Genomic DNA, 27,551 nt, shown 5'->3' with positions numbered 1-27,551 from the left:
TTAAGCACAAAATGTAATTAACTTAAGGGCTTGGACCTAGTACCTGAACCTTGTTATATGAGAGAATTCAAATCTTTAAAATTCCTACCATATGCAAAGCATGTCCAGGGTATAAAAAAAATTAAAAAGTAGTCATGCTCTCAAGGAACTTATATTCTACTAGAGGATATAAATATAAACAAATTAGGGAAAAAATCATTAATTTAGGAGTACTAACCAGGAAGATTCCTATAAGAAGCCTTCTAATCTGAGCCATGAAGGAAGCTAAAGATTCTAAAAACAGAGGAGAGGAGTATTTTACATTTATATTCCTGTTACAGGAGACAGAGTAGGAAAAATCTCAGGGTCTGGGGATGAAATCCTGAATTCAGGGAACAATTAGTAGTCCAATTTGGCTAGAATATAAAATACATATATGATGAGGAATAATGGAAAATAAAAATTAAAAGGAGGTAAACTACATTGTGATAGGCTTGAAATGACAGGCAAAGGATATTATGTTTTATTGTAGTCAACAGGGGCTCACACTAACTTAGAAAAAAACAAATTAATATTATGTTTTATGGAGTTTTTTAAACAAACAATTCCTGAGTTTTGAAGGCCACAAGGAGCAGGAGTTTGAAACCTTTGCTATAAGATGATTATTTTGGTGGTGGTACCTTACAAACCTAGATGCTAGTTCTAGATGTGTAATACATCTAAACAAACTAAAATAAATTTTTTCTTTTTCAATTAAAAAACCCCAAAATTTGCAGTATTAATGTTTTTGCATTTGCCTAAACAAATCTCTTTAGAATAAAAACAATTAAAACTCACATTTTTTATAATGAAACTAAATAATTTTATACGTTCTTCAGGCAATTTCTGCAATTTGCATTTTCTTTCATTCAGCTTCTCAAGTTCCTCATTAAGGTTCCTATGAACAGTTTTTATTCGCATAGTATAATACATTATTTTCTTCATTGCTGTTGTCTAGAAATGAGAAGAAAAGCAAATAAAATTTAGACTAAGTCCATGAACAAAATTATAATTTAAAAATATTGTTTTATTGATTAAATAAAACATTTGTGACCAGGGTAATTTCTCTAACATTTTCTATACAAATACTCCAATGTATCCTAAATAGTAAAACACTTAGCCTATATTATTTTTGGTTACAATGATAATTAAGGGAGGTGATGACTTTGGTCCAACCACATTTCCAATACTATGTTCAGTTTTATATACTACATTTTAGGAAGAAATTTTATATTCTTGCTAAAACTGAAAGTCAAAGATATAAAGAAATTGTAGAGAAATGGGAAGATGGCTAAAACTTTTCCTTGATGAGGAAATAAAGGAGTTAGTGGAGTTCCTAATGCTTAGAAAAATAGGCATTTAATAAATTCTTATTGAGTTTATTTCATTGGCCTTCAAGGGTAATAAGAAATTTTATTTTATGGGACATTTTATCATCTTACCTCACAATGCTCATGATAAGCACAAGTTAAAGATTATGAAACAACTGTGGCTTCTGTGACATTTGGTGCAGTGACTTTAAACAAAGAAATTCTATAAAGAAATTGTCAGATTCTCCAAGCTATGTCAAAATATACCTTTATAACTTAATTTTAATTTGAAGAAGGAGGACATTAAGTAGGGCAATGAAAGGCATGTTGGAAAATATGGTTTAAAATTATGAAATGGAAGTTGTACAAAATTGCTGATTCTTTTAGATTCTTCAGGAAGCCCCACATTTATATAACACAAACACTTTCTTTAAGAAGAGAGTTGGGAAGCACTGGAGATATTATGTTAATAGGGAAGGATTAGTTACTGATGTGAACAACAACTCTTAAATACACATTTATTAAGCATCTTCTATGTGCCAGAAACTGTGCTAAGTGCATGGAATACAAAAAGAAGCAAAAGACTATCCTTCCTCTCAAGGAGTTTACATTCTAATGAGGGAGACATCAAACAAATATATATGTTGGAGCACAAAAGACAATACGGCCATCCAATGCAGCTGAGGAAGTCTCCAGGTGTAACGATTTTTCGTGCCAATGGACCCAGGCTTCCAACACCAAGAGAGTGGGACTGTCTCTGTGCATCGGCTTTTCCACTTAAATCTCCTTCACGCACAAGTGTCTTTGTGCACACTCATCTATCATAGATGAAAGCACACAAAAACAATCATTATCCTCGGTTACTGAGAGACTACTACTACTACTACTACATCTATCAAACTGGCTACCATAATGGAAAAAGAAAATAATAAATGTTGGGAGGATGTGGGAAAATTGGGACAGTAATGCATTGTTGGTGGAGTTTTGAACTGATTCTGCCATTCTGGGGAGCAGTCTAGAACTATGACCAAAGGGTTATAAAACTGCATTCCCTTTAAGCCAGAAATACCACTACTAGGTCTGTATCCTAAAGAGATAAAAAAAGAGAAAAGACCATATCTATACAAAAGTATTTAGAACAGTCCTTTTTGTGATGGCAAAGAAATGGAAATTAAAGGGATGTCTATCAGTTGGGGAATGGCTGAGCAAGTTGTGGTATATGATTTGATGAAATAATATTGTGCTATAAGAAATGATCACTAGGAGGATTTCAGAAAAACCTGGATAGACTTATATGACCTGATGCAAAGTGAAGTGAGTAGGACCAGGGGAATCAGCAATATTGCACAATGAAGGACTGTGAATGACTTAGCTATTGTCAGCAATACACTGATCCAAGACAAGTTCAAAGGATTCATGATGAAAAGTGCTATCTACCTCCAGACAAAGAACTGATAGAATACGAATACCCACTAAGCCACTGTTTTCACTTTAACAACTTATCAGCCTATGGAGGAAGATGGAGGAGGCCTCTGACTAATTTTAGAGAGGCCCCTCTGGGGGAAATGTAATGGAAAAGTCTCAGATTTCCCCTTTAGGGATCCCCTTATGCTCTAAGGGATGGCTTTGCAAGGCTCACACAACCAGAAGCTTGCTACAACGGGTGATAGATAGCCCCTCCTGCCCCTGCACCGGCTGGAACAAAGCAGTTGTTCCACTTCACAGGACACTGTTACTCCCTGTGCTGTGGCCTAACAAATCCAAGATGGATGTCTGTCCTTGCAGATATTCTGATGATGTTCTGTCATGTAACTCATGGAAGCCATTGTGAATGTATCAGGGAACCCACAGAAACCCCTGGTTGGGTATGAATCTATAAAATACCCAGAGTCCCTTACCTTGGGGCCCAGTCCTTAGAGGAATGATCTAGGCTAGGTCTGCATGTGCATGCATAATAAACCTCCTCCCTTTCTTCCTTTTGAGTGATAATTAGGGTTTTCCTTATGGCTAAACTGAAAATTCCACAACACAACTAGTAGAATACACTGTGAATATCAGATAAGATACTTGCCAATTAGACCTCATGTAGAAGATATAAACAGGGAAATTCAATTCTTTGTCAAGATATTCAATAAAATAGATTCTTCATCAGAAATAGGTTGGTCTAAAAGTGTCACAGTGAAATAGAGAACTGAAGTATTATATAAAATATTCAGGCAAAAAAAACAAACTCCAACACACTTTTCAGCAAAAGTTTTTAGAAAATTATAAAAATTTTAATTCCACAGAAATGGATCTAAATTATTCATATAATTAACAACATTCTTTAATGCATATTGTGGACACACAGCTATGATAAGAAAATTACTTAACCAAACATATTACATCAGTTAAGTTTAGTTATATTAGTTATGCTTATGGATGTACTTACATCAGCCAGTTCTTTGATTTGTTTTGGTGACACATCAAATGTGTCAAGTCTTTGAAGACGAGGCAAATGATACAGCAAGTGTGTAGAATAATGACAGAGCAGACAAACTGGATTAGGTTTATACTGAGGATCATTCAGACTCAAATCCTTTAAAAGGGGTAACTTGGTTAGGTGAGTGAGTTCCTAAAATAAGGACAATTATAAAGCATCAATCAATGGCCATATCTTCCTAGATGAGGTATCTGAACATATAAAAAATATTGCATCTATTAAAGTAATGGAGCATAATCATATATGTACCTAAAATGTAAATATGATTTGGGTTCAATCATTTTAGTCATATCTAACTCTTCATGACCCCATTCGTGTTTTTATTGGCAGACACTGAAGTGATTTGCCATTTCCTTCTCTAGCTCATTTTACAGATGAAGAAACAGAGGCAAACAAGATTAAGTTATGTGCCCAGGGTTAAAAGCTTGGAAGTGTCTGTGACCAGATTTGAGCTCAGGAAAACCAGTCTTCCTGACTTCAGGCCTAGTACTTTATCCAATGTGTCAAACTAGCTGCCAGAAACACAATTTAGCTACCTACAATATATTTCTCTAGTAAGAAAGTTTTGTAGTGGCTAAACTATATGTTGAAAAACCAAACAGTCTGTGTCCAGTTGTATGTTATTAAAGAACATTAAAAAATAATCACTATAATATTCTAACAGAGAGTTTGGAACTATTTACTTCTACATAGGGACAATTTGATGGATCTGTGATCTCATTTAAAAAGAAAAGACCATGTTGAATAGGGAAAAGCACTGAATTTCAAGTTAGGTCATTTGGGTTTGAATCCAGCCTCTGCCACGTATTACCTGTGTGATCTTGGGCAAGTCACTTTAACCAAGTCATTTCTCTACTCAAGAAGCTCTAGTGGCTCCCTATGGTCTTTGTGATACTCTTATCTGGCATTCAAAGCCCTTCAGGAACCTAGACTGCTTGCCTTATCATGAAAGCAACGTTCCCTAAAACTTCTTGACCTTTGCCTAGAACCTACAAATAATTAACTTTCTCTGCTATGTATCTAACAGCTTAATTGTAAGTGATATCTCTGGAAAACTGCTCTGGCAGCTGCTTTGGGGAAGCAATCTTCATCTTAGAGGAGTTGTTTCTTTCTTTGCCTTACTAGAATCTTGACAGCAACATTCAACTTCCTTTCCTTATATCACTAAACTCTCTTATTTCTTTCTAGGGTTCCATTCTCCTTAACTTTCCTCTTAAGAGCCCTTCCTTTGACTCTTCTTCCCCTTGTCATGTAGCCCAAAGTCCTTCTTCAACTTCTCTTCAAATTTACCCTTCATAAATCCAATTCCTATATTTTTTGTAATTCAAAAATCTTTCAAAATTACTTCTTTTTAGCTTCAACTTAACTTGCCTCTTATGAACAAACCAGCTAATGTGACTATGGGCAAGTCAGTTAATTTCACTGGGAATTTTAGAATTGGAGAAGGGCTAAGTAAAAAGATGATAAGCTCAATGTTGGCCATTGCTGAGTTGAAGATGTACTATCATTACTATTGAATGCTGAGATGTCCAACAGGCAGCTGGAGATGTGAGAATAGAACTCGGGAGAGAAGTTAGGGCTGGATAAGTAGATTTGAGAATGATAAATTGAGAGATAACTGAAACCATGGAGCTAATGAGATTCACAAGTGAAACAGTATAGTGGGAGAAAAGAAAGCCCAGGGCAGAACCTGGGAACCTAAAGGAGACTAAGGAGGACAGAACCAGGATAGACTAATATTATGAAAACCTAGAGAGAAATATAGAAAACAGGGTGATCAGTGGTGTCAAGGGCTGCAGAAAGACAAGAAGGTTAAAAAAGGTCATTAGATATAGCAATTAGAAGATCACTGAAGCCAGTCTATGGAGGATTAAGAGTAGAGTGAGAGGAGTGGAGGCATACAGTATAGAGGATCTTCTTAAGGAGTTTACCTGGAAGGATGAAGAAACCCAAGATGATAGCTGACAGGGATGAATGGACTGAGAATTTTTTAGGATGGAGAAGACAGGGGAGCAAATGGGGACAACAGAGGGCTGTGAGCTGAAAAGATAGTGTTTACTGTTTTCAGACTTCTACCTCCGATATTGGTGATCTCATCCACTTTTATGGCTTCAATTATTACTCCTGAGCAGATAACTATATCTGCAACCTCCAAATGCTGCACCTCCACAAGGCTTTCCTTCTTCCTATCACTTCATTTCTATTGAGGGCAGCACCTATGACTTTGGCCCATGATTTAGGAGTCATCTTTGACCCTTCCTTCTCTTAATCCTCACATTCAAACAATTGTCATCTCCAGTTCATTCCATCTCCACAATATCACTCACATTTGCCCTTCTTAATTCCCACTTCAAATACCCCTGGCTCGGGTCTACTTCTCTTTCTCATAGAATACAGATTATAAGACATCTCTCAATCAGTCTTCCTTCCTCCTGTCTATCTGGATTTTGGCCCATCTTTTATACTGATGTTTAACTGAAAAATTTTTTGATGGCTCCCTATCACCTACAAATAAAAAGTATTGATTCCTGGTTCTGGCATTCAAGGCTTTCCATAACATGGCACCAAATTACCTTTCTACCCTATTCTCAATACTTGCTATAAGATACTTCTGTATTTATACCTTTACAAACTCTGTTTCAATTAAACTGAAGTCTCTTTGTGTTCCCTGATATCATACAGTCCTCTTGTAGCTTTGTGCTTTTTGCATTTATTGTTAGGGTCCCTTTCAAGTACTAATTCAGGTTTCAGCTCTATGAATTTTTTCCCCGATTCTCCTCATTAAAAGCAATTTCTCATTCTCTCTCTTCAAATATATACTAGCCTATACCTATACCTCTTTTTGGACATTCTACAACTCCCTCCTTTAGGATTGTTATTTCTTTACATGTATTTACTTTCATTAGATTATAAGCTACTTAAAAGTGTGACCATGAAAATGTGGGTTCAAGACCGCGAATTGCCAAAACTGTAAAGATAATTTTTAGTGTCTTGATTTTATCAAAAATAAGTGGTTGCCATGGGAAAAATTCCCAAATATGAAATACCCAAGTCAGCTGGGTTTTATGGAGATTTTAATTAATATGAATGAAGGAATTAAGGGAAGGGAGAGAGACAGAGAGGAAATAGTAGGAAAAGGCCTTTTGGTCTAGGCCTTTCTCTTTAAGAGAGAAAACTAAATCAGTCTTTTATCCACTAACCACAAGATTTTGTCCAAGCAAGCTCTAGTGTTCAGAGAGGCCCTCCAATTCAGCTTCCAAACTCAGATAAGTTCAGAGGCCCAGCTACTCCAACTAGTCTGAGCTCCAACTCTTCCCTAAGTTGAGAGAGCCAGCTCCTTTTAAAGAGAAATTTCTCTTATGTCACCTCCCCTAAATTTTCACATCTACCAATCACAGTAGACGTTTTCCACAGTACTGACCATTCTTAATTCATATCTTCTTTTGTTAATCACCTTCCCCGAGTAGACTAAAACTTCACAACTCTTGCTAAGCTTGCCCTTTGTAAGTTGCTTGACCTTTTAGTGATTAATTTAACCTTTATAGGTACTTAGCGCCCTTTTATATTAGATCTAAAAATAGACCTAGCTTAAGGTTCTAGCTTTACTATAAGTATGAGTTAGGGACTTTTTCATTGTTCCATCAGGAGTTTACAACTTTATCTTCCCCTAAGGCACTGTCTAAGTATGGGTGGAGTAATGTTAAAGTTCCCAATACATTTCTGATGAAGTACCTCCATTGTTTAAATGGGGAATAGCCTTAACCAAATGTTCTAAGGTAGAGTCTGAGAAGTTTTAAGATTCACAAAAGCAGGGTTTATGTTGTATTATTTTTATGTCCCTAATGTCTAGCATAATGCCTTTTTGATAACAAAGTCCAGATTCATGTATTTTTTAATGAATTTTTTGAGAAGTCATTAAAGCAAAGAAATTTGAGCAGAGCTAACTAGTTCAGAATAATTTATGTGAGTTCATTTTCCCTTGATTCAATAGGTTGGTGCCTTGGAATAAAGCTTAGGCTCTGAACTACAGAGCATATCCTAGAGAAATCTCCTTAAGAACCTTTCATATTACTAATGATCAACATCATCTATAGATCAAAGTTAATAGCAGTTCATGGTTTATAAAGTGCTATCCTTATAAAAGAGCTTTAATATATTATCATTTCATTACAAATGAAGAAATCGGGGTTCATCATTGTAAAACAGAGCAGAGAGTGTGGTCTGACAGCATTTTAAAGGAGAAGCTATATATTTTTTTGTTATGACCACAGAGCATAATTTTATAAAGAGCAACATGTATTTTTCCTAAAGCCTTCCCCCACCCCCTCCATTCAACAAACTCCAGCAGTTTCCTTTTATTTCCAGAATTAAGTATGAAGTTCTCTGGCATTTAAAGCTTTACATAACCTGGCCAATTCCTACCTTCCTGGTCTACTCTATAATCCAGGTACAATGTCCTCTTTGTTGTTCTTGGGACCCTCCATCTCATCTCTGTGCCTGGAATGCTCTTCTTTTTCACCTCTACCACTTAGTTCCTATAGCACCCTTTAATATGTGGCTCTTTGAATGGGGTTATTTGTGCATGTAGAGGAGTTTGTCTAGGCAAGAAGAAGGTCTACCTTTTCATGTGAGGAACAGATGAAGGAGGAAATAGTGGCAGAAAGCATCTGAGTGATATGAAATGAAGAGAAGGGGAGAAGAAAGAGCCCATAGTGAATGGCATCAATATTTTCAGTGATTTATAAGCCAAGATTCTTTGCTGAGGTGAGGTGAACAATGAGATATTTGAGGAGCGATGAAAAAAGATTAGGAAATCCCACTGTAGTGATTAGGAGAGTAAGTCAGTTTAGGGGGTGTAAAAGGATTGCTTCACAACAGTGAGGATCAGTAGAGATTATATAATGAGTCAGCATGGTTTTAGGATTTCCTCCATCTTATTTTAGCAACACATAAATATGAAAGAAAGCAGTGAATAATGGGAGTAATCCAAGGATAAGGTCTAACAGAACAATGTTTACTCTAGGAGAAAGGCTTAAGGGATTCCAGAGAAAAGGCCAGTATAGAATTGATTCACCAAGTAGTCAAGAAGGAGAAGGAAGGAAAGTGTCATCATGGTAGAGGTGATGAAGTCAGAAAGAACAGAGAGGTTGGAGGTCACAATGAATATGAAGAACAGGGTTTAAAACTGTAAAACGGAAGAGAAGTGGAATGATAATTGATTGTGATCAGATATGAGAATTATTATTTGTTGAAGGACCTATCTGTGCAAAAATATTAATAGCTATTTTTCTAATAATAGCTCAAACCTATATGTAATCTACATATGCATCACAGTACACTAATGTAATACAATATTGTTATGCCAAAAAATGACAAATATGAAAAAAGACCTAAAGTGCATGACTTTCGACAAGTCATTTGACCTCTCTGAATATCAAATTCCTTAACCTTAAAATGAAGGGCTTTGACCACAGGACCTTTAAGTCCCAACCAACGTCAATATCTTTTTTCTCTTAAGTGACAAAAAATGTCAGCAAAATAACAACAAACACATTGGCTTATAACAATATTTAAAAATCACAACAAGGAAATGGATCTTTGGAAGGCATTCAGCACAAATAAACTGTTAATTTTTTCTGTTAAAATATGTATAATAATTGCAATCAAATTAAGGATAATTTGTTTATTAAGGTTTTACTTGAAGATGTATTACACATTTATATGTCAATTCTTTATTTTTATTTGCTCAAGTTATTTTATTTATAATGAACATTTAAAAAACAAAATGCCATTAATCTATCACTAGTAAAATTTTTCTCCTAAAACTTAAGTTTAAAAGATCAGGACATTTTGTAATCAGACATGAAGACTTTGTGGTAATCTTAATTGTTGAAGGTCCCTAAGACTCACAGAGTAAGTTGCCTGGAGTAACTTATGGGGCAACAACTAATTAATCTACCTTCCAAAAATACATTCCATTTCCATCAGCAAGATCGCTTCTTACCTACTTTTTTTCTTTCTCCAAAATAAAAAGGAAATATTTATTTAGACATACCCTGAAAGAACATATTTGGTTACCAGACAGGTTTAGTCTCTCTATTCGTTCATTGAGGTCCAAGCATTGTCCTTTATAAAAAAAATATAGTAAAACAAGAATGAAATATCATTTTATTCACTGTGATAGTTTTATGTAACACAGAAAAAATTAACATGTTTGATAGTATCATTGTGCAATTAAAAACTGATCAATCTATAATAATATATCATTATAGAAACAGGTTAACATGCCTCTTAAAAAAGAGTAGACTAAAAGAAAAAAAAACAACCCCAGCATAACAGTATAGGGATAGGGGAGTGGATCAATTTCACTAGTATAGGGAACACCCTGGAGAGAACATTCTCTTTACTAGTACAGTTTGGTACCTTCCCAGTGTGTGGAGTGGAATTCGTTGGGGGGAGGCTCATACCCCAACATATCACTCTAATGAGCAGACAGGAGACTTGATAAAATGGCAGATAAAAGCTGCTTTATTTGAAGAAAATGGCAGACAGCAGGGAAAGGTGGGAAAGGGGGAGGAGAATGGAAAGAAAGGGATTCTGCCCACATAAGCAGCTTGCTTGGAGCAAAAATATCCTCTTTTCCTGTAGGTACAATCACAGACTTTTATAATAATCCTGACACAAGATTCGCCTCCTGCCCTCTGTCTAATCCCTTGGAAGGGGGTGGGGGGTTGTGATGTTTATAGTCTTGGGCACATGATTTTCAACATTATGTACTCCTAAAGACCCCCATAATCCAGAAAACCCATGATTATCATGGGATTCCCAGGCTGGGACCATAATGATACTTTTGAAACTCACTGTACTTTCCCTCCTTCAACTTATCTTATAGTTTGGCTTTCTTCCCAGGGTACAGATAAACCCTTCTCAAAGTTTTTGAAAATAAGTCAGGAAAATTAGAAGTTTTATGGGGAGGGGAGCAGGTAGTTTTAGTCTAAGGAATAGTAACACTAAGGGGTCTTGAGAACTAGAGTTACAAGTCAAACAAACACTACTCTGAGAATTACACCACAAATTTCATCCCACACATCTGTAACCTGAGAGTCTGAGAGAGTTGCCTAGGACACTCAGAGGTTAAATGATTTGATATGGGTCATATATAGGACTTGAACTCAAGTCTTCCCAGAAACATTAGGCCATATAGCCTCTTTAAAATAACTTAGTTATTTCAAATGCAAAAGTAGACATTACCTACCAATGCTAGTTATAGAATTTCCAGCAAGATTAAGGTCTTTCAAATTCTTCAAAGTTTGTAAACCCTATAAAATTTAGGAAAATTATAATTTAGATGAAATCATAAAATATACATTTGTAAATCTTGAGATAATCAATTTTCCCATTTCTTCTCTGAGTTCTGAGAATAAATTCCCCAAAAGAGTGAAGAGATTCCTTCTTAGCAGCTCCTTTGGGAGGCTTTTGCAGAAAGGTAGGGGAAAAAAATCTTATTACATTTCATTATTCTCTCACAATGGTTCTATTTTCTTGAGTAAAAATGTCCACATTTATTAAATCATAAATACTATGATTAGTTCAGATGATTTAGATTATGTTTAGTTTTTATATCATTAGCTAAAATATGGTGTGGGACATTTCTTGAATATAAATAACACTGCTTAAAGATGTACAAGAAATTGTTTACAGAAAACAAAACAAACCACCTCTCAATACTCATCTTACCTCAATAGCTCTGATTCCATTGTGGTTCAACCAAATGACCTCTAGCTTTGTTAGTAGTTCCAAATTTTCTATTTTGGTAATCTTATTATAATACAAGAATAGTTTTTCCAAATTTTTACATTCTTGTAAACCTTCAATTTTCTGTAGCAAAGGAAATAGATGATTATTTGTTGAAGTCATTTCAAATTCAGATTTTCTCTTTAAGATAAAAAGTGTTAAACTCTAGTCTTAGTTTTTAAACTCAAAGAAAAAAATGGTCTCATGGTGTGAAATCACTATTGACTAAAAACTAGAGCGAATGACAGTGAAGTGAGTAATAATTATTGCTGGAAAAGCTTTAAAAATATAAAAAGACACCCTCCCTCTTAATTGCACTCTCCCTCCTACCCCCACCATTCCAGGTATAACTAACAGCACAAGTGACTCAATTATCCTTATTTACATATGGTGTGCAGAGAATCAACAACAGAATTGTGTGAAAAGTTCCATTAAAGCATTAGGATACAAAAGAATCCACAAAAACCATCATTTCCACATAGAATTAGCATAAATATACAATATAAAAGGAGAATAAAATAACCTTCATTTAAAAACTATAAAACATAAAATATTTAGATATTAACACAAGATTTATATAAATACATCTATAGTTTTCTGAAATGATAGATATATAATTGGAGAATTGGTCACTGATAATTATTAGACTATATCAATATCATGAAAATAAGCATTAATATACAAATTTTGTATTATAGCAACCAAAAAAAGGGTTATACTTCATAGAACAAGTCAAAGCAATAATAAAATTCACTTGTAGGAGGAGCAAAAAACATAAGACTGTCTCAAGGAAAATTAAAAAACAAACCAAAACACCAAAACAGGAAGTAAGAGGCCAGATTTCATAGTACATTACAAAGCAGGAACCATTCAAAACTATTTGGTATTGATTAAAAACAGAAAAGTAGATCAGTGAACATATATAAATATGCTATTAATAATATGTGATAAAATAAAGAATATATAACTATAATAATAAAGAATCAGAAACAACTGAAAAAAAGAGTAGTTTTCTGGAAGTCTCCAGTATATTACAAACCCCAAAACATCAATTACTGGAGAAAGAACTATCTATTTGAAAAAAAAACAACTGGGAAAAATGGAAACTATTTTAGGAAAAATTTGATGTAGAGCAACACCTAATACTAGATATCTCAATAAGCTAAAAATGGTCACACTAAAAAAATCCGATATCAATATAAAGAGGTATTTTTTTGACTACATTATAAAAAGAGGTTTCAAAGAAGGAAAACCAATGAAAACAGGGAATGAAAAAATAAACTATTGTATGTAGAAAAAAACATTTTCAGCAAATATCATTGATAAAAGTATGATACAGAAGAAATGTAATTATTCAGTTAATTAGTTCAACTGCATGTTCCCTGCCCCTATCCTGGATTACCCTTATCATATCTATTTTCCCTTTTAAAAATTCATATGGTCAGTCTCAACAGAGTCCTCCAGTCAATCTTTTCACTCTTAGGTATTTGAAAGTCATGCTGTCCACAAAAGCTGTTCTAAATTCTTTCTTCTTTTGTAAATCTGTCTGCTACTTCTACTTCAAAATAGAGGTTCTAATCTCTGATATAAAATATTACTGTTCTATTAAGTATCACTTTATATTTTGTTCTATTAAATACTACTGAAGAAATAAAGGTCACTCAAAATGAACTCTAAATTCACTATTTTATACTTCAAAATCATTGGATCTCCTATTTTTTTCTTCTAGTCTCAAGATAAAGAGGAGGTTCTTCTTTTAAAGGACTCAATCCCTCTACTTGTGCTCTAGATCCCATCTCCTCCAATCTGCTCCAACAGACTACCTGGCCATAAATTTGCATAAATTTGTTTTTCTCATTCTCAATCTCCTGGCTCCTTCCTTGTGTCAAATGCAGCTACTATGAGGCAATCTTGCTGTGATTGCAGTGCTACAAACTGCCTGTTTAAAAAAAAAAAGGAGAAAAGAAACTGGCTACACCTGGAAGCTGAGTTTTGACCAGATGTTATCACACCTCAGAATCTGGATATTTTGTAATACAATTTAACCCTCTTGAGCACTCCTCCCAATTGCTGGCCCTTCAAGCAGCCTTCTCAATAGACTTTTGACTCTTATGCAACAAAATCTCCAGGCTGTACCTTCCAAGAGACTCATTCCCAGGGGAAATGTATTAAAACCCTATTCCCCTACCCCTAATGGGCATATTCCTTTGTCTCGATGAGGTGTCCGGAACTGTAATCCCTTTGCCTTGTTTAAAGCCCATTATTGCTACTTTAGTAGTCTTCTTTAAAGCTGGGATACTTGCTACCTACAAACATACTCATCTTCCTCATCTTTAAGAAACATTCATTATTGTTTTTATTTCCCTTTCGTATCATAGCCAAGCTCCTAGAAAAATACATGTACTTTTATTAACAGTACTTTCTCTCCTCTCTCTCCTCAAGCCTATGCTTCCAAGGATTCTAACCTCATCACTCAACTGAAGCTTCTCTTTCCAAGGTTATTTTATCTCTTAATTACCTAATAGGGTAATAGGTAATAGGTAATAGGTAATAGGGTATATAGGTGGCATAGTGAATAGATTTAGACCTGGAGTCAGGAAAATCTGAGTCCAGTTCTTGCCTAATTGACACTAAGTGACTTCACCTGCATCTGCCTGTTTCTTCATCTGTAAAATAAGGATAGTAGCAATATCTACCTCTAGGGCTGCTGTGAGGATCAAAAGAGATATTTGTAAAGCACTTAGCACAGTGCCTGGCACATGGCAGATACAATATAAAGGCTACTATTATTATGGATATAATGGCCTCTTTTCATTACTCATCCTTTTTTTTTGTTCCTCCTGTCAGGCTGCTTCTTTTATTTTTGTTTTTTGCTAGATCATCCTTTATATCTTACTCTCTCTAGTATGAGTGTTTTGTTCCTCAGGGACATCAACCTTCTCTCCCTCTCTATCATATTTCTCTTGGTGATGAGACTTATAAGAGGTCATTGCACTAAGGCCCAAGTGAAAAATGGTGAGGTTCGGAACAAGGTTGAGTTTAAGCATGTGTGGAGAGAAGGCGACAGATGAGACAGTTATGGAGGTAGAATTGATATTTCATTATGGTGAAGAAAAGTGAAACACTGAGACTGATTCTGAAATTGAAAATCATGGTGACAACAAGAATGGTGATGCTTAAAGCAAAAATAGGGAAGCTGGAAAAAACTGAAAGTTTGAGAGAAAAGATGTTATGTTTTGAACATGTTGAAGTTGATTGTAGACATCTACTATGTAGTTGGTGATGTGAAACTGAAAATAAGGAGAAAGTCTGGATCCATAGATCTGGAAGTCCTCTACACTGAGATAATAGTTGAACCTATGATAGTTAATGAGATCACCAGTCTCTCTCTCTCTCTCTGATCCTATCCATCTTCCACAGATGTGGTAGTGATATCCCCAAAATGCAAGTCTGTCTATATATTCTCTTGCTCAGTAAGCTCAAATAGGTATCTATGATTAAATATAAACTCTTCTGTTGGCATTAAAATTACACTTACAGCACATTGCTCTTTCTCTGATCTATTGCTAACTTTCTAAACATACCATTCTTGATCCTGCCCTGGTGACTTTTTTCTCCAGTTCCTGGAAATTTTTAGTTCCTCATTTTCTCCTTGTAGAATTCACAGATTCTTTTGAAGCTGAAGAGACAACTAGGTAGGGTAGTGTATAGAATGCTGGACCTGGAGGCAAAACCTGGCCTCACACCCTTAATAGCTATGTGACCCTGGGTAAGTAATTAGAGCTTAAGCCACTGTCTGCCTCATCTGTAAAAAGGAATAATAAGACCACTTATCCCAGGGTTGGTATAAGGATCAATGAGAAAATATTTGTAAAGTGATTTGTAAACCTTAAAAGTGCTTTATAAATGCTAGCTATTATCTCAAAGCTATCCTCTATCTCCTATGAGTCCTATCTTGATCTCTCCAGGAGTCAGTATCCTCCTCATAGAAATTAGTTTGTATCAAACAAAACAGTATGCAGTATCAAGGGCCTGCTATACCTGGGCCTGGGTTAAATGATGAGAATAAAAATACAAAAGTGAAATAATTTCTAACCTTAAGAGACTTACATTCTATTAGAGGAGACAGCTTATAAGTATATATCCATAATGCATGTTTTATGTGTTATATACTTCTAATATATATAGAAAATATGATATAGGTATATATGATAAATGATATAGAATATCATATATGATATAGAATAAATCACATATGATATAGAAAATAATATATATAGAAAAAATATATAGAAAATCATATGATATAATCAACATATCATCTAATATTCATTCTATTGTGTAATATATGTATACCTGTATGTATGAATAGATATGTATATTGAAAAACATATATACACATGAATGTGTATAAATACATTTTATGTATATTTTATTTTTCATGATATAGCAGTATCTGTGCTAAATTTTGAAAGAAGCTAAACATTCCAAGGGAATATAGGACAGGCCTGGGAGATAACCAATACACAGGCATATAGATAAAAGAGAGAGTATATAAACAACATCTAGATAGCCAGTTTAGCAGACTACAGAGAACAGGAAAATAGAGTAATATGTAATAAATTCGGAAAGGAAGGTTGGGCAGATTGTAAAGGGTTTTAAATGCCCAGAATGCTATATTAGAGACCAAAGGTAATAGGGAGCCACTGGAGTAGAGGAGTGAACTGTAGCAATCAGCCCCCTGCCTTTGAAAAATCACTTTGTTAGCTATATAGAAGATGTATTAAAATATGCAAGGATATGAGGCAAAGAGACCAACTAGAAGGCTTTTGTAATAGTTTAGGCAAGAGGTGATGAGAACCAGAATAGATTTTGTGAGAAAACAGGATTCATTTGTACTTTGGAATAAATAACTTCTAAATGCACAAGTCCTTTGGCTCTGAACTCCAGTCAGAAGATTTTATATTTGATCCTGTAGGTAAGAAGGAGCCACTGGAGTTTACTGAATGGAAGGGGAAGGATTAGGCTTGCACTTTAGGAAGATCAACTTGACAGAGGAGTAGAAGATGAAAGAATATAGAAGGCCATCCAACAGGCTATTAAAATAGTCTACTCTTCCATCAAACAGACTTTTATATGTAGATCACAAAGTTAAGTTTAACTTGATGCTGCCAGAACCCCTCCTTATAAATTAAATCCCCATAACAAAAGGAAGGGAAAATATTTGTAAGAGAAGGAAATTAGTACTATGTTCAATACTTAGTGAAGTTGCGCTATTGATATTTGGCCAAAGAACAGATCAAGAGACCAGAAAGAGAACTGTTCAGAATTGGTAAAGAAGTCAAATAATATTGTCCAAATGGGATTATATTTTGGAGTCTATACCATTTCTACATGGAATAGCATTTTTAAAAATTAAATAGAATCAAACTATTCAAATTACGGATAGTTTGTGAAAAAGAAACATGGAGGAGAAGATGGTAAAATTGGATGAAAATTAGTAACTTCATTTTCTATATGAAGAGAAAAAATGAAGAATATTGCATTCTTATTCTGGGGAAACTGGGGCTGATGTTTTTAAATTCCACCCATCCAGCCTGCCATCTCCACTTCCAACAAATTCTAAGGAAAGGAACAGGTACTTTGCATTCCTGGTCCTCTACACAGAACATAGATGCAGATAATATGTCCTCTAAAGAAAGACTTTTGGAGGGGGAAGAATGGACACAAAAAGATAACAAATTCATAAATCAGGTATATTTTCCATTCAAAGAAAAAAAATCCTTATAAACTGTAATGCTACCATAAAAATTTTGTGTTTTTCTATAATCTTAAGGGTTTAAAAATGGAAAATATTACTTTTGTAGAATTTATGGGAGGTTAAAGAAATATAAATAAATAAATATATGTAGGAGATTAAATACATTTATAAAATATGTATTTAATCTTTTTCTCAAAGCAAAAAAACAATGAAATATATGTAAGAACATTTAGACCTACCGTTAAATGGCATTCTGCAATCCAAAGTTCTTTAAGTAATAAACATGACTCGAGTCCTGAGATTCTGGAAATATTTTGAGCTACTACTGTGAGACTTGTTAAATTAGGAAAAGATGCTAACCCTACAATATATGGATACCCTGAAAAAAACATCTCCAGTTTCAAAGTTTCTGGTCCTTCTTGATCAATTGCGTCAAAACATAAACCATTGCATGTGCACTGTTATAAAAGAAAAGATTCAGTTATTATATATTATCTGACAATTATTCTGCCATTAAAAATTATAACTCTTGATCATGTATGTAGCTTTTTCCTCTTAAGACAACACTGCAAATCATCCTAGTTACACATTTTATTTCTGAGCTCACAGAGACCAGACTCATGGTTAGAAATCTGGATTATTTCTGTCTCCAGAAGAACAAAACAATTCCTTTTAATATCTCTTCAACTCCATTATCATTTCTGCTTTCCTCCAAATCCTATACTCTTCTACATATGTCATATGATGAAATTTGGATTGGACTTACCAGTTCTTTAACGATATCGTCTTGGTTCAGGTTTTCACTTTCAATCATCTTCCATTAAAAATAATAGACATAATAAAGTATCTGGAAAAATGAAAATCTATACGAGATATGAACAAATTTCTCTAAAATTTAATAACTCTTTAATTTTCAGTTTTTCCCTTTCAACATTTTATTTTCAAACATGTCATTTAAAAATTATTGAGCACATAGCTTTTTAAAGTGAGAAGACATAGTCAATCAACAAGTTTATTTGAATGACCACTCTGCACCCAACACCATGCTGTATAAAAAGAAAAACAAAACAAATACATTGGAACTGTCTTGAGGTCTAGACTTTTGATTCAGTTATTTATAACTTTTTGTTGTTGTTTTGCTCAGAGCACTTGTAAAACTTTGCATATACTTCCTATAAACTATATAAGTATTTTTCCATTAGAAAATATCCTTATAAAAATTTCAATTGCTTTGTGGTTCTTGGAAATCACAAAAGAATGTTTTATATACACACATAATTGAAATAGTTATTAGATAATTTAAAGTTATTAAATATTTGTACATAGTAAGTGCTTAATAAATGCTCTTTCATTCATTCAAATTAATTATTTCAATTATCTCTTTTTTTTTTTTTCAAATAAAAGGTTCTGGACTAACTCTCCCTCAAAATTATTCTGGACTAACTCTCCCTCAAATCTGTTCAATGAGACCAATTAGGCCACAGATGGCATTGAAAAGCTGTCTTTTTCCAATATGGGGGCTTATTTTGTAGCAACCAAGGTCTTCCCTGCAAAATGGAGGCTTTAAATTATTGGAACTGCATTTTCCCCCAAACCTAGCCATAACTTGGAGAAGGTACAATGGATCACTACAAATCCATCTTCTCTAATGCTTAAAGAGTTTAAAATGCATGCACTACTGACATGCCTTCCTTCTACTTAGGACAGGACAATTAGTATACTTATTTCTCTCAGACCAATTCTGGGAATGTAGCAAGAATTTCAGAAAATTCTTTTAAAAAGCAGTTTGGTGACAATATGGAAAGAGTGTGGGATTCAAACTTTGGAAGATCTTGGACACTGTCTTAGTGACTATTCTCAATTTCTCCATCTCTGAAATGTGGCTAACAATAGCACCTATCTCAGAGTTGCTAAGAGGATCAAATGAGATTACCTTGTGTTTAATGCCGGCTTTATAAGTGCTAGATAATATTATCTTTCTCTAAAGATAGGTACATAGGTTGCCCAGTGTACAGAGCACTCTCAGGAGTCAGGAAAACTTGGGTTCAAATCTTCACTCAGACACTTACTACCTGTGTGAACTTTAGCAAGTCCCTTCACATCTGCTTGGCTCAGTTTCTTCAACTGTGAAATGGGGATAATAGCACTTACCTACCAGGAAGATCAAATGAGATAATATTTGTAAAAAGGACTTAGCACAGTACCTGGCACAGAGTAGGTGCTGTGTAAGTGCTTATTTCCTTCCCTTTTCCCCGTCCACTCTAAAGATGATCTGGTCCCCATAGTGGGTGGACTCTATGCAAATGCTTATTCCTTTTCCCCTCTTCTCTGCCCTTCATTCTAAAGATGACCCATGATTCCATAACAGGTACTATATAAATGCTTATTTCCCTCCCATTCTAAAGCTAGGTCTCCATGGTTGGCATTAAATGAATGCTTATTCTGGGAGGTAGAGCCAGGATGGTAGAGAAGTACTCAGCCAGCTCTCCCAACATTTTCCTCCAAACAACTTTAATGCCTCAAATCAAATTCGAGAGTGAAAAAACCAACAAAAAGTTAAGACTGATTCTTCCAGCTGTGGTGAAGAGCAACTGGGTTTGAGAGGCAACTCCATTGTCTAAGGGGTCCCCAAACTACGGCTGTTGGGCCACATGCGGCCCCCTGAGGCCGTTTATCCAGCCCCCACCACACTTCTGGAAAGGGCACCTCTTTCATTGGTGGTCAGTGAGAGGAACACTGTATGTGGCGGCGCCACAAAGTGCAGCATCATTCACATACAGTACTACTTCTGGTGACATAATCCTTTGTGTGGTGCCTTGTTCTGAGAGTAACTGAACAAGAAAGAATGAGGCACCTCGCAAAGAATTATGTGGTTGCACAATGGAAGACATAGCAAGGTGAATGGCAATCTGGGGGAGGGGATTCTGCACTGTGTATACTGCTGCCTGGTATAGTGGTGGCGGTGATGGGCCTGTGCAAGGTGTGACAGGCCCATCACAGCCAGTGCTGCAGCCTCCGCTATCTCAGACAGTGGTATACAGATTTGTTCATAGTGTTGTTGGTTTTTTTTTATAGTCCGACCCTCCAATGGTCTGAGGGACAGTGAACTGGCCCCCTGTGTAAAAAGTTTGGGGACCCCTGATCTATATCCATTTCCGAGTAGTATTATTTCCAGCTCCAAGGGCTCAGGGGATGCTGGAAAAAAGTATTTTTTTCTGATCCCAAGTAAGGTGAGGCCCTGAGAAGGAACATCAATTGCAACCCCAAAGGATCATAGGTCTGAGTAAGTAGAAGGGTACAAAGAGAGCACTCATCTCCCTCCAGATTATACCACCTAGACAAACATTGAAAACTTCCAAATTCCTATAATTAGTTCTGAAATTAGCAATTTTCTATGAAAAAGCTTGAGGTTTGAGACAGAGCCCCTTGCCTCCCATATCAGGAACAGAAGCTAACAAAATGTTCCAAATTAAGATATTGGGCAAACAACAACAAAAAGAACTTGATCATAAATAGTATTATGGTGATAGGAAAAGTCAACACAGAAACTAGGAAGAAAACAATGAAGTCAAGAAAAGCACAAACAAAGCCTCAAATAAAAAGGCATAAGCCTGACAAAAATTCCACAAATTTAGTTGAATAGAAAAGGAGGTACAAAAAGTCATTGAAGAAAATAACATTCTTTAAAAATTAGAAATTGGACAAGTCAGAAGCTAATGACTCCATGAGAAACCAAGAAACAATAAGACAAAGTCAAAAGAAAGAAAAATTGAAGCAAATGTGAAATATCTCATTGGAAAAACAACTGACTTGGAAAAACAGATAAAGGAGAGATCATTTAAGAGTTACTGAATTAACTGAAAGCCGTGATAATAAAAACAGCTTTGACATCATATTTCAAGAAATTATTGAGGAAAAACTGTTCTGGATATTCTAAAATCAAAGAGTAAAAGAGAAATTTAAAGAATTCATCAGTCAACTCCTGAAAGAGATTTCAAAATAAAAGCTTCCAGGAATAATATACCCAAATTTCAGAGCTCTCAAGTGAAATAGAAAATATTTCAAGCAGCATACAAGAAATCATTCAAATACCATGGAGCCACAGTCAGGATCATACAAGTTTCAGCAGCTACCACATAAAAGAAGCATAGGGTTTAGAATAAAATACTCCAAAAAAAGAGTAAAAGAGCTGGGATTACAACCAAAAACAATCTACCTGGAAAAACTGAAAATTCTTCTTCCTGGAAAAAATGGATATTTCATGAAAGAGGACTTTCCAGTATTTCTGATGAAAAGACTAGAGAGTTCAATAGAAAATTTTACTTTCAAATATAAAACTCAAAAGAAGCATAAAAAGGTATATATGAAAGATAAATCATAATGGATTTAATAAGTTTAAAATATGTACCTTTCTATATGGGAAGATGATACAAGTATCTTCTAAGAATGTTATCATTATTAAAGTAATTAGAAAGATTCCACATAGAAAGAGAATGAGAGAATAAGTTGATTGCATTAGGATGATGTAAAAAAATCGTGTAATGTAAGAAAGGGTGATCCAGGGGTTTACAAACTAGATTCTTCTCTCTCCCCATTTCCCTATCTCCTTCAATTCCCCCATCCTCCCTCTCAATAGTCTCTTCTCAATCCTTCCTCTTGTTTCCCTCTCAAATCTTTCTATTACAATAGGCAAGAAAGAGGGATGCCTTGGGAGAAGGGGTAAAGAAAATAATGGTGAAAATTCTCATAGAAAAAAGGTGTATAAGGAAGAACTTTTACAGTGGCAGGAAAATGGGGTATGAGGAAGGGCTGGGCAATACTTGGACTGCACTCACATCTAAATTGGTTCAAAGAGGGAAACCCACAAATACTATTGGTAACAGAAATCTATCTTCCCCTTCCTCTTTCTTATTGGATAAGATAGATAGATGAGAGGAAAAGGTGGTGGAGAAAAAGGGGGCAGACAAAAGGTGATGGTCAGAAGCAAAACAGACCTCAGAGGGATGGGGGGGACAGAATGGAGGGAAATGCAGGGTTAGTAATTATAACTCTGAAAATGAATGGGATAAAACCAGCCATAAAAAGGAACCTGATAGGAGAATGGATTAGAAACCAGAATCCAACAATATATTGATTGCAAAAAACAGACTAGAAACAGAGAGAAACACACATAGAGTTAAAATAAATGCTTGGAAGAGAATCTATTATGCTTCAGCTAAAGTTAAAAAGGCAAGGGTAGCAACCACAATCTCAGAAAAAACAAAAGCAAAAACAGAACTAAATGAAATGGATAAGCAAGGAAATGACATCTTGCTAAAAGGTGCCACAGATAATTAATACCAGTACTAAATATATATGTACCAAATGGCATAGCATCCAAATTCTAAGAGTAAAAGTTAAATGAATTACAGGAAGAAATACAGTAAAGCTATATTCAAGAAGGACCTCAAATTTTCTCTCTCAGAGCTAAAGAAATTGAAATCATAAAATAAATAAGAATGAAGTCAAGGAAGTAAATAGAATCCTAGAAAGCTAGATATGATAGAGCTTTGAAGAAAACTGAATGGTAATCAAAAGAATACCTTTTCTCAGCTTTATATGGCACCTTCACAAAAACTGACCATGTTATTAGAGTATGAAAACCTCACAATCAAATGAAGAAAAGTAGAAATATGATGTACACCCTTTCCAGACCATAATGCAGGAGTAATTATACTTATTAAAGGATTATAGAAGCATAGATTAATGGAAATAAAATAATTTAATCTTAAAGAATGGATGAATCAAAGAACAAATCAGAAAAAAATCATTTTTTTCATTAAAAAGAATGATGAGGGGGGCAGCTAGGTAGCTCAGTGGGTTGAGAGCCAGGTCTGGAGAAACAAGGTCCTAGGTTCAAATCTGGTCTCGGACACTTCCCAGATGTATGACCTTGGGCAAGTCACTTAGCCCCCATTGCCTAGCCTCTTCTACCTTGGAACCAATACCCAGTATTGATTCCAAGACGGAAGGTAAGGGTTTAATAAAAAAAGAAAAAGAATGATGAGACAATATTTCAAAGTTTGTGGGATGAATGAAAGTACTACTTAGGAGAAATTTTAAATTCCTAACTGTGTATATCAATAAAAGAAAGAACAGATCATCAAACCTGGCACACAAGTAAAAAAAAAAACTTGAAAAAGAACAAATTCCCAAATCAACATCAAAATGAAAGTTCTGAAAATCAATAGATTAATAGAATTGAAAGAAAAATGTCATTGAACTAATACTAAAACTAGATGCTGGTTTTATTTAACCATTCCCCCCAGCAAAATAGAGGTTTGGTTAATTTAATTTTAAAAAGAAAACTAAATTGCTAATATCAAAAATGAAAAAGATTAATGTGCCACCAGTGAAGACGAAACAAAGCAATTATTAGGAATTATTCTGCTCAAAGTATATGCCAGGAAAACTGACAATCTAAGTGAGGAAAACTGACAATCTAAGTGAAACTGATAAATATTTATAAAAACATAAGCTGTCCAGATTACTAGAAAAGGAAATAGGATCATTTCTCTTAGAAAAAGAAACTAAACAAGTCATCAATGTATTCCCTAAGAAAAAATCCCCAGGACCATGTGGATTCACAAATGTAATCCATAGAATATTTAAGGAACAATTAATCCCAATACTATATAAACTATATGCAAAAACAGGTAAAGAGTCCTACCAAATTCCTTTTATGAAATAAATTTTGTTTTATTTTGATATCTATTAGAGTAAAAAAAGAGAAAGAAAACTATAACCCAATTTCCTTAATGAATATTGATGCACATTTTTAAATAAAGTACTAATGAGGAGATTACAGCAATATATCACAAAGATTATACACTATGATGAACAGATGGGATTTATAACAGGAACACTGGGCTGGTTCAATATTAGGAAAACAATCAGGATAGTTAACTATATCAATAACAACAAAAAAGATCTTATTATTCCAATAGATTAAAAAAAAACCTCAGATAAAATGCAATTTTGCACATTCCTATAAGAAACATAAGAATAAATGAAGTCTTTCTTAAATGATAGTATGTATCTAAAACCAAGAGCCAGAATTATCTGTAATAAGCATAAATGAATACTTCCCCAATAAGTTTAGGGATGAAGCAAAGATATCCATTATAACCACTTCAGTATTGTACTAGAACTGCTAGGGACAGCAGTAAGACAAGAAAAAAGGAGTTGAAGGAATAAAAATGGGCAACGAAGAAACAAAACTCACTGCAGATAACATCAATCTTAAAAGAACATCAACTAAAGAAACTAGTTGAAATAAATATAGCAAAGTTGTATGCTATAAAATAAACTCATACAAGTCATCAGCATTCCTTTGATTCATCAGCATCACCAATGAAACACAACAAAAGATAGCAAAACAAATTCCATTTAAAATAACTGCAGAAAAATTGGGAAAAACTTGTTACAGAAAGTTTCTGATAAAGACACAATTCTCAAATATATAGAGAACTGAGTAAGAATTTATAAAAATAAGAGCCATTCCCCAGTTAAAAAATGGTCAAAGGATATGAACCAATACATTTTGGAAAAAGAAATCAAAGTTATCAATAGTCACATAAAAAAGTATCTAAATCACTATTGACAAGGGAAATTCAAATGAAAAACAACACTGAAGCACTGCTTCACACTTATCAGACAAGCTAACATGACAGAAAAGGAAAATGGCAAATACTGTAGGGGATGTGGAAAAACTGGGATATTAATGAACTTTTGGTGGAATTATAAGTTTATTCAACCATTCTGGTGAACAACTTGGAACTAAGCCCAAAGGCACATAAAACTGCATATTCTTTAACCCAGTAATACCACTACTAAGTCTGTATGCCCTCCCCCCCCCCCCCCCCCCGCCAAAAAAAATCAAAGAACCGGGAAAAGGACCTATTTATACAAAAGTATGTATATCAGCTCTTTTCGTGGTGGCAAAGAATCGTTAATCAAGGGGATGCCTATCAATTGGGAAATGATTGAACAAGTTGTGATATACGATTATGAATGATTAGCATAATGGTTTCAGAAAAATTGGGGAAGACATATGAAAGGATGTAGTGAGCAGAACCAGGAGATCTCTGTACATAGATAACTGCAATACTGTAAGGAAGATCAATTGAGGAATTAGCTACTCTGATCAAGACAATGATCCAAGATAATTCCAAAGGACTCAAGATAAAAAATGCTGTCCATCTCTTGAGAACTAATGAGCGAATTCTGAATGCAGACTGAAACATTTATATATTTTTTTAAAACCTTTTTTATTATTTTATTTTGTTTGTGATTTCTTTTGCACTGTAGCTAATATGGAAATATGCTTGACACGATCTCACATATATAATCAGAACCAAAGCACTTGCCTTCTCAAGGAGAAGGGAGGAACAAGGAGAGAATTTAGAATTCAGTTTTTTAAAAAATGATCGCTAAAAAAAGGAAAAAAGCATATTCATTTCCTTTACCTACTCTCAAGCTAAAAAAGACCTGGGTCTCCATAGTGGGCTCTAGATAAATACTTATTTCTCTACAGTCCCTCTTCTCACAGTAAAGACAACCTGGACTCCCATAGAGGGCGCTATATAAAAGCTAATTTCATTCTCTCTCCTAATTTTTAAAACGACTTGAGTTCTCTTCAGCACCCTGAAGAACAGATACTTTGCCTCAATGACCGAGGCTACCCAGAAAGGAAAGCATCATTAGCTCCACGGCAGGTTGTAGGGAGGACTAGGACAACGGATACCTCCCACCCTGGGCCTCCCGCTGGGCTTCAAACCCTTTTCAGGGGGTCTCAAAGTTTCCTGGAGCCCCTGTGCAGGGGGTAGTGGGAATAGAGGGCCGAAGGGTACACTCACCTTCTTCAAAGTGGGACGGGGGCTTCCAGTGTAATTCCAGACCGTTCCTGACTCTCTTTCCCGAGCTCCCAACCTTCCCGCTATAGCAAGCAAGGCCCGGGGTTCCAAGACCCAGGCCTGCTGCGTACTAAGAGCCTCCTCCCGTAGGCAAGGAAACCAAGAGGCTTCTCTGCCCCCAGCCTCGCTCCAAGCACGGGTACTCACCCTCCGAGGGGGCGGGGGAAATTGAACTAGCAGCCAACCAAAGACCAGAAGTGTCACGTGAGGACGAGCGCCGACCAATCAACTAAGGGAACCAACCAGTCAGCGACCTGCTCCAAGTTGGGCTGCGGTCAGAGTAGAAGAAAAGTTGTCTTATGACTCAGTTTTTCTTTTTGGACTTGGTTTTCACTTCTGCTGTTTAAACATTCGGGGCAGAGATGAGGATGTGCCCGAGTCGTGGCCACAGAAGTAATGAAGTCTTCTGGAATTTCTCAGGCACCCTCGGGTCTTCAACTTGTGCCCCACTGATAGGAATAATCTTTCATCTACGGTGGCTTAGAAGGATACCCTTAACGAGAGAATGGTGCTGTGAGATCACAAGGCTACGAGAAGGCTGGGGACCCTTGGGGGCAGGTCAGAGGTTCCGAGCATTCTTAGATGTAGGGCAGGGACTTTAGAAATCGGATATCCCAAACCCAGCATTTTACAGAAGAGGAAACTGAGGCCCAGAGAGATGGAAGTGAATTAAACAGGGTCACCCGGAAAGAACAGAGTTAAGGTGCAATTTAGGTCTTTTTGTTCCAAGTGCAGGACTCTGGAACATCACATCAGGGTTTGTGCCATGGGACCCCTTGTCAGAATATTTTATGTGTTATACATAAGAATTGCAAAGGGAACCGTTTATAATAAAACGTTATCCAAGTCGTTTTTAAAAAGTTCGTGTATCTTAGATTTTTTAACCGCAGCTTTCTAATGGCTTTCACAATGTAAAGAAATAAGTGGGCTTGGCATTGATTTTCTTTTCCTTTCCTAAGAATTTTCTTATTCATTATGACTTCGGATATTCTGTCTTACGGTCATTTCCAAATAAATATAATTGGAAAATGTGTTCAAGAACAAAAAGGGGGTGGGAAATAGATCTTTAAAGTTGGTCAGAGAGACAACAGTAGAGACATCTGTAAGAGTGATGTAATTTCATATAGATTCATAAAATATGTTGTGGCTCTAGTATCACTACAGAAACGTTTGGAATGTTCTATTTAATCAGTTAACCAGTACCATATTGGGTCACCAGGTGTCCTCCTTAT

General features: G+C 35.3%; 1 protein-coding gene across 6 annotated transcripts in view; it reads right to left on the bottom strand.

Moving 5' to 3' along the window:
- LRRC9 (leucine rich repeat containing 9) overlaps positions 1–27,164 on the bottom strand; it is a 126,700-nt gene extending 99,536 nt beyond the window's left edge. The window contains exons 1-8 of one of the 6 annotated variants that reach the window (XM_056810838.1): positions 26,263–27,163; positions 18,132–18,228; positions 17,605–17,823; positions 11,548–11,688; positions 11,066–11,129; positions 9,866–9,936; positions 3,760–3,942; positions 817–972 (exon numbers count right to left, since the gene is read on the bottom strand). In XM_056810838.1, coding sequence (XP_056666816.1) covers positions 817–972; positions 3,760–3,942; positions 9,866–9,936; positions 11,066–11,129; positions 11,548–11,688; positions 17,605–17,823; positions 18,132–18,179 — 882 coding nt within the window. In that variant the 5' untranslated portion in view covers positions 18,180–18,228; positions 26,263–27,163. Of the gene's footprint in view, positions 1–816; positions 973–3,759; positions 3,943–9,865; positions 9,937–11,065; positions 11,130–11,547; positions 11,689–17,604; positions 17,824–18,131 lie in introns of all 6 variants that reach the window. The other 5 variants (XM_056810837.1, XM_056810840.1, XM_056810839.1 and 2 more) reach the window with 5 other exon arrangements.
- Between the last annotated feature and the right edge of the window lie 387 nt (positions 27,165–27,551).

This window comes from Monodelphis domestica, chromosome 1 (assembly GCF_027887165.1).
Source record: "Monodelphis domestica isolate mMonDom1 chromosome 1, mMonDom1.pri, whole genome shotgun sequence".
NCBI classification, from domain to species: domain Eukaryota; kingdom Metazoa; phylum Chordata; class Mammalia; order Didelphimorphia; family Didelphidae; genus Monodelphis; species Monodelphis domestica.
Note: the sequence above shows the minus strand (reverse complement) of the source record. Positions and strands in the feature narration are given on the sequence as shown.